At 42.7% G+C, this 13,920-nt stretch overlaps 1 protein-coding gene across 3 annotated transcripts in view; it reads left to right on the plus strand.

Moving 5' to 3' along the window:
- Positions 1-13,920, plus strand: part of CLDN10 (claudin 10) — a 117,783-nt gene that overhangs the window by 89,002 nt on the left and 14,861 nt on the right. For 2 of the 3 annotated variants that reach the window (XM_008143995.3, XM_054720250.1), the window contains exons 2-3: positions 12,210-12,371; positions 12,465-12,546. In XM_008143995.3, coding sequence (XP_008142217.1) covers positions 12,210-12,371; positions 12,465-12,546 — 244 coding nt within the window. Of the gene's footprint in view, positions 1-5,095; positions 5,322-12,209; positions 12,372-12,464; positions 12,547-13,920 lie in introns of those variants that run through there. The other variant, XM_054720251.1, reaches the window with a different exon arrangement.

Below are 13,920 nucleotides of genomic sequence, written 5' to 3' on the forward strand. Positions count from 1 at the left end.
TCTTCTTTTCTCAGTGCCACATTACTCCTCCTCTCCATCATCCACCCCCTTTAAATATAGCTAGGGAGGTAATGTCAGGAAGTGGGTAGAAAGGAAAGCAGTGAGAAAACTCTTGCCTCCCTTCTCTCCTTGTTGATTTAGTCTGTGATTGGGCGAGCTCATTAGGAATCATAGACTCAGAGACTTTCAGAGTTCAAAGTGTTCTTGGAGACCATCCAAAATAACTCCTTCATTTTAGAAATGAGGAAGCTGCAACTCAGATCAATAAAACTTGCCCGGAACACAGATTTATATGCTACCCAACCTGGGTAGGATGAATTAATATTCGTAAGATGTTTATTGACCAGCCAAATATAACCAACCATCTGCAAGCCCTGAAGGTTCCAGCATCTCAGAGTGAGAGTCATTCCAGGCTGGAAAGGTGTTCACCAAGATAACTCTGAGCTGCTGGGGCCCAAACCTTACCTGTTCAGGGGCTCCGGAGGAATCTCGAAGGCCCTAAGACACCTCGGAATTGAGAATGAGTGTGTTTTAAATGGATGCATAAAAAACAAACCCACAAGATATATGGCACCCACTTGTAATAGGCTCATTGAAATATTCCGATGCAGTACAGCCTCAAAGGGTACCAAAGTAGCAAAATAAGGCACTGTTTGTTTTCTTATAATTTGCAAAAAAATATACATGTAGACAGACATATATATGATCAGTGATGCAATAATAAGTATGAGTGTTCATTCTCAGAACTACACCTATCACTGTGTGGCTTTCATTCTAAGTAGATTACAAATATCATAGAATTAGTGTAGAGCATTAAGATAAACTAAGGGTGTTAGGGAAATGGAAGGAAAAAGAACACAGATATGCTATTTTACTATCTCAGTATCGGTATTAAAGTCTTCTCTGACGTGGTGTAACTATATTTGGCTCCTGGGCAGTTTTTTTTTTTTTTTGTTTGTTTTTTTTAGCTAATGCTGCATTTATCATGACTTCAGTTTCTTCCCAGCTGATTAGATGCATGCTACTAGGAAGGAGCTAATGTATACTGAAACCAAATTTTATGCTTAGAAAATCCTTGAGCTGTTGAAAGGCACACCTGTGTTGTTTGGCAAATGAGTTGAATCTCAAGTAAAGAATTTCTGCAAATCTCCTGCTCAGTTGGCTAAACTGGTTTCACTCCTATTGAATAACCGCTGGGGTGGGGGAACCCTCAATTTTTCTTTAATAAGCATAATAACTCCAAAGAAATAACTTCCAGTGCTAATCCCAGTGGCTTAGGTCTCAAAGAAAGGCCCAGCATTTAGCTCAGGATGTTACATGTATTCATGCCAAATTTATTAATTTGGAGATATATTAGTTTTCATATAGGAAGAAATCTACAGGTGTTTTTATAAAGACCAAATTATTGTTAATTAAATTGTTACTTTGAATAATTTGGAGAAGTAACTTTCTAGCTGCATTCACTTTTATATTGAAGTTAAGAATAGTTTGTTATGAATAGTTAAATAAAAAATTCATTGAACTGAATCCTAAAGAAAATAAAGAAGCATTTATCTGATGAAATGTATTCTGTCGATCGGTTTGCAGATTAACTGCAAAGGTTATTTGGAACTCTATAATCTTAAAGTGAAATGGGTCATTTATCCATTACTTCTTTTAAAAATCTTTATTCGGTCCATTCATTTCCTGGACATTCTTACATTAAATTATGTGGTAGTCTGTACTATCTTTATGTTTCTTCTGACTAAGCTGGTTTTGAAAAGCTCAAGATATAAGATATTGAAAAAATAAATGGCTGATTCATTCCATAATATTCTTTAGGTATTAGAGAAAGTTAATGTTTTCCATAATTTGGTCAGGCGCTTGTTGTGTCTAAAGTATAACTCTTTAAAATAAATATGCAGTACATGCCAGGGAAGAAAAAGTGTTTTGGGTTGTCCAGCCTCATAGAATGAACAAAGGATAAAGGTAGAAAATTAATCAAGTCCACAGGCATGACGACCCTAGTCTGTTTGAACTGGCAAAGGAACTAATAGTGCTGCCACCCAGGTCTTAATTGATGGGTTGCTGGTGATATTTTCAACTCCTTTAAAGTTAAAACGGTGCATTACAATCTCTACAGCAAAAGAATATTTGTTTTCAAAGTATTCAACTAAGAGGTTAATATCCTTTCTCTCTCTAATACACACCATCTGTTTTACCAAGTTAGACGTGTATCTCCAACAGTCAGAGCCGTGGTTCCCAACCTGACTATAAACCAGAAACCTCGGAGAGATCACCACTAGAGCCACTGGTAGAGGCTCTGGCTTAAAGGATTTGATCTGTGGGGAGGTCGGGGGAGGGATGTGCTTTCTTGGAAATTCAAGTTAGAATTCAGGATTTGTTTCCTCTGGAAGCTATGTTGCAATGGTGAGCTGGGTTTGTGGATTTTTTAAGTACAACAGACAGAGCTACATTATCTGTTAAATAACTCTTGGGAACTGATCTAAAACACCAAACCATTCTTCATAGTTCCTTCTTTTAACTAATAATGTGCCTGCCTTTGGTATTAAATCATGAAATTTATAGCCTACCTATTGATAAATTAGTAACTCTTGTGTCTTCAAGGTTGCAATACTATACTTTTTTTGTGTGCCAAAAATAGGTAAGCATTTTATCTTATAAAAACAAAAAGAATCACCAATTTTAGTGAGTAACTACCATGAGGAAGACACAAGCAAACAAAGAGACTGTCAAATAAGGCCAGGAAATAAAGTACAAAACCAAAATTTGTAAAATTTTTAATTTAATAAACTCTACAGGGAATGCCTTGGTTCGTGACTTTTTGTGTTTTCTGAATAATAAAATGGATCAGAAAAAGGTAGATTGCTTAGAAAGGAATACGGCATAGAAATAATTGTGGAAATATGCTGGAGGGCAAGAAACCAGATGATAAAAGCACTTTAAAAAGGCAAACCATACAAAAGAGTCGAGGATACTTTGTAGTCAGGACTCAAAGGTGACTGTTCTGAATAGCAGGGGAGATGAGAAGATTGAGGTTAGGTAGGTACTTCCCAAACTGTAAGTTTGACCCACTGGTGACCCTAACAGGAGACACTAAGGCAAGTTGGGACCAAGAGCAATACAGTGGTGTGACCAGTTCTCCATCCCACCAGGCAAACCATCTTCACCCTTATTCCCACTTACACAAGGCAAGCACACACGCACCCACCTCCCAGGGGCTGCTGCACAGCCAGAGTTGGATTTACCCTGTGTTGTCTCCGTGGAGATTACGGCATTTAGGTGGAAATTAAGGAGAGATAGGTTTGGGTTCAATATGAAGAAAAAAACTTTCTAAAAGGCTGTCAAAACCAAAGCAAACCATAACACACGCTTTGCCACACACTGAACCCATGACTCTGAAGGTTAGAGCATGAACTAAATATTATCTCTAGAAAAGATAATCGTGTTTAGTGCGAGCTTGTCCTAGCGGTCCTCAGCGGTCCTTCCAAAGCTGTTTTGATGGTTCTGTGGTCCAACCTCCTCTCTTCTCCTCAAATTTCATTCTGTATCCATTTGGTTAAAAAAAAAAAAAAGTGACAAAAGGGAATTGAGAAATTCTTCACAAAGAGCCAAAGTGTTCCTGCACAAAGATTGTGAAACAGAGGGTTAGCGACTAGCTTTATTATAGTGGACTTATTTATAGGTTTTAGACCTTTGGTTACTTTTGGCAAGAAGTGACTCCTGAAAGCTCATACCAAGAGCCTTAAATAGATAAATAATAACCCCATAGTAAAGCCAGTGTCTTTGTTCTCTCATTTATGCCCAGATTCGTGACCTCAGGAGCCGAAAGTACACCCTGATCTTTATGCATGCATACCTTGAGACAGCAATGAAGGAATAAATTAAACTTTTCAATTAGGCATGAAAGGTGGAGGTGGAAAAAACAAGATATAGAGCCGTTTCCACTGTGACAGAACCATCAATTCATAGAATAGCCTCAGACCTGGGAGCTGGAAGGGTCCCATAAGGAAGATGTCTTAGATACATGTCCTGTGTGTGGTGAGTGCACTGGTATCAACAGACCAGCATTGTGGCTGGAGCACGGAAGCTCGGGACGGCAATGAAGTCCCCGATGGAGCCTGTGCTTGCCACGCCACCTGAGGCAATCTTGAATTTAGGTCTGTGCCAAGCACCTCTTCACAATGGCTTTCCATATCCTACAGGGCCAAAAAGAACCGAAGAATTTTAGAGCAAGGCTGATTTCGAGCCCAGATCGGCCATAATAATCCCTTCCTGACAAGCAGCACAGGGTCACCCAACAAGTGTGACAAGAAACCCTCTAGAGGCTGCGCGTTACCAGGCCCAGGGCTTGCAGGACACACAAAAGGCTTTTTCTGCTCTGCTTTTACAAGGTACTCTGGAAGCCAAGCTGTTTGCCGTGGGAAGGTCTGGGAAGGGGTGGGGGGAGGTGGGACGCAACAGGTTGTCCACATCCGGCTGCCAGTCTGTCCAACAGGAGAGCCCTTCTCCGCGGTCCCTCGGCCCCCGGGATGCGGGGGCGGGGGGAGGAGCGGGGCGCAGACCTGCGCTCCTCTCCACCTGGGGCGCCGAGCACCTGGCCGGAGACAAGCTTGGCAGCCATCTCTAAAAGCGCGGGGAGAGCGCTCTGCCTCCGAGGGCGCGCCCTCCGATCGCTGCGCGCCCTCCGATCGCTGCGCGCCCTCCGATCGCTGCGCGCCCTCCGATCGCTGCGCGCCCTCCGATCGCTGCGCGCCCTCCGATCGCTGCGCGCCCTCCGATCGCTGCGCGCCCTCCGATCGCTGCGCGCCCTCCGATCGCTGCGCGCCCTCCGATCGCTGCGCGCCCTCCGATCGCTGCGCGCCCTCCGATCGCTGCGCGCCCTCCGATCGCTGCGCGCCCTCCGATCGCTGCGCGCCCTCCGATCGCTGCGCGCCCTCCGATCGCTGCGCGCCCCCCGAACGGCGGGTCTCCGCGGAGCGGGGCGGGGCCGGGCGGGGCGGGGCGGCGGGGCGGAGCCCGTGTTCCCGCACTCCCGGCTGAGTGGGTCCCGGCTGAGTGGGAGCGGAGCGCGAGCGCTAGCGCGGCTGCAGCGGGCGGCATGGCGAGCACCGCCTTGGAGATCATCGCTTTCACGGTCTCTATCTCGGGCTGGCTGCTGGTGTCTTCCACGGTGCCCACCGACTACTGGAAGGTATCCACCAACGACGGCACGGTCATCACCACCGCCACCTTTTGGGCCAACCTGTGGAAGACATGCGTTACCGACTCCACGGGCGTCTCCAGCTGCAAGGACTTCCCCTCCATGCTGGCGCTGGACGGTCTGCATCCCCCGGCCCCTGCCCCCGACCCTCCCTCTTGTCAGGCCAGCGGACGGGGCGCCCGCTTGGCTTCGCGAACCCCGCTGGGACCTCGGGGGGGGGGGTTGACGGGAGGGGGGCAGACTCCTCTGAGATCGGTCCCTCTTTTCCCCTGGGGCCCGAGGGAGCTGGGGAGAGCCCCCAGTTCCGTCATTCGCCGTCCCTGGACGTCTGCCCTGCATGGGCGCCCATTGGAGCCCGGGATCCCAGGGTTAGGGGGGTGGGGGTTAGGAGGGGGACACGCAGACAGGCCTAAATGCGGCGGGTGACTCTCGGGTGTCGGGGGTGGAGGGGAGCAGTTTTGCTGTCCTGAGAGTAAAGGACACAGTTGTGGGGCCCTCATCTCTTGCGGACGGTTAGGACACGCAGTCACGCAGAGGGGGGCTTGTCTTCCACGTCGACTCCCCAGAAGAGCTGGCTTCTAAGGGTGTCACTGACTCCTCAAAGCGAAATAGGCTTGCCTTGGACTCCCTTTAGCCGTTTCGTGAATTCTTTTTAAAGTGGGCAGCAGAAAAGAAATCATATTATAGGGGTGCCCCCCCCCCCCCCCGCGAAAAAATAGTTCTTCTACAGACGTGCCAGCCAGGGCTTTAATGCTTCCTCCAAATGTTAGGAAAATAAACAGCCCTTGAGCCTCAGCGGGTGGAGAGTCCTGGCCACTCAGAATCTCGTGCGGGCGACTGACAGGTTCTGTGTCGGTGCCTCTCCGGGCCTCCCTCGTGGTGTTCTTTTGTAAATTGTTTGCTACATCGTTTTTGTTCATTGGGCTTTATATTGCATTGCATTATAGCAACGGGTAGAGAGATGGTCACATAGAAAACTGGCTCTGTTTTAGTCTCAAGAGAACAGTCGATATCAACGTGGTCAGAGGCGTGCTCATGCTCTAGGGCTCTTCCTCCAGGATTTTAACAGCGCGGGACTGGATGGGTCCCCGCAGAAATTTACATTATTTCTAGATTTGAGGTGTTTTCTTTTATTACTGCCCTGCACATTTTTTATTTGCATAGCTGAGTAAATAAAAGACAAGATTGAATTCCCCTAAGATGGTGCTTGCCACGAAAAGCAAATGTTTGTTGCTCCACGGTGGTATTTGATGGAACCTGCCTGTAAGGGCCTACGTGTCCGGTTTTAGACGGGTGACACCCTGCTGTGTAAAATCAGTGGCTGGCACACTGTGGGTTCCCTAGAATTGCCCTTGAATTTCCTGTGGCTCTGCAGAGCGCACATCCAGGTAGATGCTTTGAACAGGCAGCCTCTTGTTTCTTTGTTGCTGTGGTTTACGTTCAGGAATATGGGCTTAACAGTTACTGTTTTAAGCGCGTTCTTCTGTTGTAACTGTATTGTTGTTAACCTGAGATAGAGTGCCAGATAGGTACGGCTCCTTCTGTAGGACAGTTGGGGGACAAGAGAGAAGGGAGACAAATAAGAGCTCGCTGGATATCATTACGTGCAGAATAATACGTCTGAGGTGAAAGTGGACATGGTATCAAGATTTGGAGGCAGAAGGAAGGAGGGATAACCCTCACTTATTTAGCTCTAGAGGGAGTTGTGAATGGAGCAAATGGAAGAGGAGTGACATTTATATACAACCCTGTTTGCAAAATAGCCTTCCATGTGTCTAGAAAAGGACTTTTAAAAACATAAATAACACAACTACGTACTCTTCTGCAGCATTCTAAAATTAATAACTTATCTTCCCCAGTCCGTACATATAGAAGTAATGATTGCGTAGTATTCATTCGCCTGGACAAACTGGTTTATTTAACCATTTACCCGTTGTTAGACATTGGACCCTTTCCAGCTTTTCATTCTTGTTAGTGCTTTACTGAAAAATTTTATATTTGCCTCTTTATCTGTATGTGTGTTGTTATAGAGTACATGCTGAGAAATTGTATTGTCAGGGCAGTAGAATATTCATTTTAATATTCTGTTTATACTGCCAAATTACATTCTACCAACAGTGTGTGAGAATACCTATTTCTTTACATGTTCACCTCTAAGTTTTTCATCTAATATTATAGGTGACATTATCATGTTATCATTTAACATGGCATTTCCCTGATCTGATTAGCACTGATTTTGACCATCTTACCATATATTGATCTCCCCCCTCCTCTTTTGTGAATTGCTTGTTCATGTCTTATACCCATGGTTCTGTAGTTTCCTCTTGGTTTAAATGATTTGTTTTCTTAAATTTGGATGTCAATCTTTGATTTGTTATAAATGTTGCACTCTCGGCCTGTTGCTTGTCTTTTAAACTTATGAGGACTTTGACATGTGTACTATAGTCAGATTTATCAGACTCTTCCTGCTGGGTCCGCCAAAGCGACAGATTTACTTTTCTGCATCTCCCAGAATAACATATGGGGATTCAGTGGCACTGCGACAGTTTCATAGCGAGAGGAGTTGATTGCCCCATTTACCAGTGGAACTTTTCAAAGCGGCCCCCTTGGCTGTCTTCACCAAGTGGCTATTTTCATTTTTGCTAGTTTGCAATGGAAAATACGGTACACATCATTTGGAAAACACTTAACTTTTTTTCTTAATCGTCACCTGAGGATATGTGTTTACTTTAAATTGATTTGAGAGAGAGAGAGAAGAAGGGAGAGAGAGAGAGAGAGAAATAACAACAACATCGGTGTGGGCGAGAACATCAGTCTCCGGGCAGCCGCATCTGTTGGGTGCTGATCCTGAGGCAGGTCCTGCTGACAGCATGCTGCGTGTGGACTGCCTCACATTGCCTTGGCAGTGACGGGAGAAAGTGACGTTACCATGGGCTCTGGGGGCCACAGGCCTGACCAGGCAGGAGGTCTGGATTGAGAAGAAAAGCCAAGAAAGGGGAGAGAAAACTCGTGGTTCTCCTGTCTAGTCTTAGATGGAAGAACAAACCTCTCTGAGGCAGATGATGGAGTCATTACTCTGAATTTCCTATGTGAGGTCAAAGCTCTGATTCCTCATCGTCAGGTGGTATCATATCACCCCAGTTTTCTCTGTAAGGAAAAAGAGGCTGGGAAAAAGCTAAATGTCTAGAGTTAGTGTTATGCCATGTTAAGACCCGAACCCTAGCTCTAACCGGTTTGGCTCAATGCATAGAGCGTCAGCCTGAGGACTGAAGGGTCCCAGGTTCGATTCCGGTCAAGGGCATGTACCTTGGTTGGGGGCACATCCCCAGTAGAGGGTGTGCAGGAGGCAGCTGATGGATGTTTCTCTCTCATTGATGTTTCTAACTCTCTATCCCTCTCCTTTCCTCTCTGTTAAAAAAAAAAATCAATAAAATATATTAAGACCCCAATCCTAATTTCTGCTTAGAATCAATCTTAGTATTATGGAAGGGAAGCTTCCATGAGTTTCTTATCCCCCTCACCAGACACTTTGTTCATTTTATTCATCCTGTGAAATAAAAGCTCTTGTCCTATTTTACAGATGAGAAAACAGAGGCTGAGAGATTAGCTAACATAATCAAGGGCACACCGTGGGTAAATAGAAGAACCAGAGCTAAAATTCAAAGTTCATGCCTTCTCCCCATACCGATCTTCTTTCAAAGTATTTGCAAAAAATGCACAAAGCTACTAGCATAAGAAAAGCTCATTTTTTCCTTCTCCCTTTAATATTAGCATGTGTGCTACTAGGAAATTGTCTCCACCAAGTGGCTATTTTCATTTTTGCTAGTTTGCAATGGGAAATAAGGTACACATCATTTGGAAAACACTTAACTTTTTTTCTTAATCATCACATGAGGATATGCATTTATTTTAAATTGATTTGAGAGAGAGGAAGGGAGGAGGGGAGAGAGAGAGAGACAGAGAGAGAGAGAGAGAGAGAGAGAGAGAGATCAATCGGTTACCTCCAGTACTCCTCCTGGCCGGGAATTGAACCTGCAACCTTTTGGTGTATGGGCCAATGCTCCAACCAACTGAACCACCTGGCCAGGGCGAAACACTTAACTTTTAGATAAGGGACACCTTGAAGGTTTCCTTTAACAGAATTCATTAAGGCCACTACATTTTACTAATTAAAAATTTCACAGTTGAATAAGCTAGTGATTTCTGTTTATTGCTAACCCATGTTCCTTTCAAAACACCACTTGAACTTCAGCTGAGAATAATTTTCAGCCAGGTTGTTTTTTTAGTATATGCCATCTATTTTTGTTAGTGGGAATGTTTGCCGTTTCTTACAAGAGAATTAACTATAAATTATACTTCAGAGAACTTCTAAGTAAATATGTTCATGCTTCAGCACCTTAATGTGTTAATTAGCTATTAACGGTGTCAGTAAATTAGACCTGTCAAAAATAATGGCCTCCTTGACTAGTTTTTACCACCACTTCACTTGATGGTTTTACTTCTAAGTTTTGCCCCGAGGACCTGTTGAAAGCAAGGTTGTAGAGGTCTGCCTTGCAAAAGATGGATTCTGAGTTTGTTGGCCGTCACCTAAGGCCTGAGTCTGTGGGTGTTTTAAGGACTGGTAGCCCCTAATTCACAAAGCTCAGGCTTACCAACAACTCAACTGCATTTACAGCTGGCAGGCGAGCTATCCCTAGGAACCCCAACCCCTGCTCTTTGCTCCCCGTTTTAGAAAATCTAGCCAATGATTGTGCTGGTGAAGTGCCTTTTTTGTGCATGCGACAAAATAGCAGTTTACTTATTGGTACTGTTTTCCCTCCAGAGAGAGGTGCCTTGCCCTCAAATCGGGGTGTTGAGTGGTACTGAGGAAGGACCTGACCACATCAGAACCTTGCTTTCCCATCTCTACTCCCTTACATGTGCCAAGGGTTGAGATGGGAGACCTGAGTGAGAAACTCAGAACAAAAGGGTATGAGTAGCGGTTAAATAAAGTTTAAAGGCTGCTATTGTTTTCCCAGTCATTTTAAGAACTGAATTTATCAGCATGGGACTCTAACCACTGTTCACCATCTGGGAAAATGCATTTTGTAGTCTAAATGGCCGGACTGTAGGACTTAACCCTTTGCCAGGCTCCTGCATTTTCTATTCATAAAGCCTGTAAGGTTATTAAAGTAAATGCAAATTAAGGTTCATAGTAAAGTTTTGTAGGATAGTTGTTTTTTTACACATGTATTATTGAGGTTACATCATACACACGCTGTTTTGTCCGTTTAGTGATTTCAGTCAAGAGTCAGCTAAAACACCTCAAAACCATAGATTAAAACAAAGCTATAAAGAACCCACACACTGTCCCAGTAGCCCTGGTGATAAGTGATGAGGCAGTTGCGGTTCTGGTAGACTCTCTTTAACCTTGCAAGGAACTAACAGGCTTCTCTCTCTCTCTCTCTGGGCTTCTTTCTACCTGCTCCCTGGGTTCTGGTAGAAGGACTTGAGGATTGAAGTTTAAAATAGAGCTAGGTCAGTACTGGGCAGCAGTCCCCCAGAGAGCCCTGCAGCATGATCATTGCTACCAAAACAAGCCTCCATTATCCCGTTTTGCTAAAAATGTTCCTGTTGCTGTTTTTGATGGTCTCACCATCAGTGAAAAGATTTTGTTTGGAAGTAGTTCATGCTACAAAATAGAAGATGATTGTCATTGCAGTCTGAATATATGGGGGCCTAAATTTGTTCAATTAAATAGAACATCTTCTGTGAACTCTTTAAAATGGATCATAGGAATAGGATTAAAATTTAAAATTTCATTCTTTCCCAAAGAAACATGGACGGGAAGCCACCTGCCAGCATTATTTTCTGAGTTTATAATTCTCATAGTCTTAGAAATATTGTTCATTATAGCTTTTGTCTGAGGACACACGATGAGTAACTTTCAGTCTCTTGGCATTAACAAGGTTTTTCAGATTAACAAGTTAAATTCCAAATGTAAACCTAAAGTACATGTATGTTCATTTGCTTAACAAGTATGTACTTACACCTAGTATGGGCCATCACGGTTTCAGACTGAAATATGGCATTTTTTTCAGGCTGAAATGAAAATGTCCATATGTGGACAAGCTTATTAGTTTAAATCCTGTTAATTTAGCATTTCTTAGTGTCTGGATGAAAGGCAGGCTGAAGTTTATCATAACCATGGCTGTGCAAATAAAAATATGTGACTAAGGAAATAAATGTTGTAGGAAGAATGATCAAACAAACCAAGAGAACAAGCTTTTAGGATTGCTTTGAAAGCATCCATTTATATGTAATCAGTTAATTTAATAATTATAAGCTCTTCTTGCTGTAAATAGACAGTGCTTTTTTAAACCACGTTTTATCATATGTGCCCTGAAAAATAATACAATGCCATGAAAATAATTCTTAATTTAGGCTCCTCGTGGCTCATGATTATATTTTAGTTGTTCTCATTTACAAGCTTTCACTGATATTGGAAGATTTCACCCTTCGGGAGGTCTTGCTGTCCAATGATAAATTTTATAATGTCTGAACCACTCAGACATCTGTTTAAAAGTTCCAATGTACAAAGGAGTAAGAGGCTCGAGATAGTGGCAGGTGATGTTTTGCACAGTGGAAGGCAGCATCACCTGGATTTTATAGTCATATCGGCATAAAGTCCATTTCTGCCTCTTACTAATTATCTCTGGCATCTCATAGAAACTTTGCTTGCCTCAGTTTCCTCATATGTGAATAATAGCACCCAGAGAGCTAACCTGAAGATTATGCATAAACTGAACTTAAAAGTGTGTGGCATAGAACAGGCACTCCATGTAAGCTAACTTGTTTTCCTTTCTTGCTTGTCTTACCCTGTGTTTTAACAATTACGGTTATTCATTTACTTTTTTTGTTTTTTGGAAAACAGAACAATCGTTCAGGAGGACAATGTAGAATGAGGATTTCTCCCGGACAGCCACCTGTTTTATGTTAACATGTAAATGACCTACTCTAATTGCAGGTTATATCCAGGCATGTAGAGGACTTATGATTGCCGCTGTCAGCCTGGGCTTTTTTGGTTCCATAATTGCCCTGTTTGGAATGAAGTGTACCAAAGTCGGAGGCTCAGAGAAAGCCAAAGCTAAAATTGCTTGTTTGGCTGGGGTTGTATTCATACTGTCAGGTAAATAGTAACTTTCTCCCAAACAAGGTACTTTCACCATGTTAATGAAATAGCACTCACTAACCACGGTCCTTTTCCTCTGATACATTTTAGGGTTATGCTCAATGACCGGTTGTTCCCTGTATGCAAACAAAATCACAACGGAATTCTTTGATCCTCTTTTTATTGATCAAAAGTAAGTACTCACCTCAGTCTTTATGTTTCTAGCTCATAGGAAATGTACATAAAATCATATTCTAAATTAAGGTATGGAAATTTCCTCCATGGCTTATGAAAAGAAAGTGAGATATAAGGGCTAGATGGTATTTGATGACTTCATTCAAGAGTAAACATTTTAGGTGCTACGTTGGCAAATGATGCATTTAATTACTACATGAGTGTTACATGTTGTCTTGTTTCTAAATAGCTTAAGGTGTCGGATTTAGAAATCTAAACTTCATCCACTGGACACGATAAAATTGAAGCTAAATGGAGGGAAAGTGGAATAGAAGTGTAATTGGGGAGGAAAGAATGATGAAGGGTGAGAACAGGAAATTGAAAGCTTGCCTTGATTTTGTCCATCCAGAACGGTATTTGCCAGATGCTAAGCTCTGGGCCAGTTTACATCTCAAACATTGAGATTAAAACTGAAAGGAAGCTGTGCTTCTGAAGATTAGAAACATTCTAATGATATTTAAATGAAATATTATTTTTTATTCTTTATTAGCCTTTTAAATTTGCTCTGTTAACTATGGCCTTAACATGCTCCACCTAATAAACCTTTATATGTAAAAACACAAACACTGTACGTGATGCAAGCATTTTTTTTTAAATGCTCTGGGCGTGGCACAGACTCTCAGATGTGACTGGCCTCAGTTGCAGGTGAATGCTTTGGCATTTACAGATCAGTTTGCTTGTTGTTGTTTTAACTATGGGCTGTTGCTTTTTATAGTTTCCTTGGGCTTATTTCTTTGCATTGGGAAAACCCCATGGGTACCACATTAGAAATAATAACATATCAGATGTTTTGTCTTTCATGAGAGTATACCCACATAACTCTGTGGAGAGCCATGTGGTTATGCTGTCCACCAGACTGGTGATTCTCTTTCAGCCTTTAGATAAAATGTTATAGAAATTTTTAAAAAGTAATCACTAAAATGGCTGGTCAGGTCTACATTACTTTTTTTCCAGTGGACTTAGAAGTCTTCAGAAAAATTGAGTTTCTAGTTCTCTCTTTAGTATAGTTTATGCATAAATAGTAAATGCTTATATAATGAAATGCTTATATAATGACATGTAATGAAAATAACAGCTAACACATTGAGTCCCTCCCATGTAGCAGGCAGAGCATTGCAGGTATTTTTTATTTTATTCTTACAACAGCTTTATGAAGTAGGTTTTCTTGGTACTCCCTTTTTTTTTTTTAAATTGAGGAAAGAGTTCAAGTAATGTGTCCACCGGAACTTGGACTAAACTAGAAGGCTGATAGAACTACGAGTCAAACCAGGCGGCCAAACTCTGGAATGCTTGCTCTAAAATGCATGATTTATAATATTGGACTACTTTATCA

Source organism: Eptesicus fuscus, chromosome 8, assembly GCF_027574615.1.
Source record: "Eptesicus fuscus isolate TK198812 chromosome 8, DD_ASM_mEF_20220401, whole genome shotgun sequence".
In the NCBI taxonomy this organism is placed as follows: domain Eukaryota; kingdom Metazoa; phylum Chordata; class Mammalia; order Chiroptera; family Vespertilionidae; genus Eptesicus; species Eptesicus fuscus.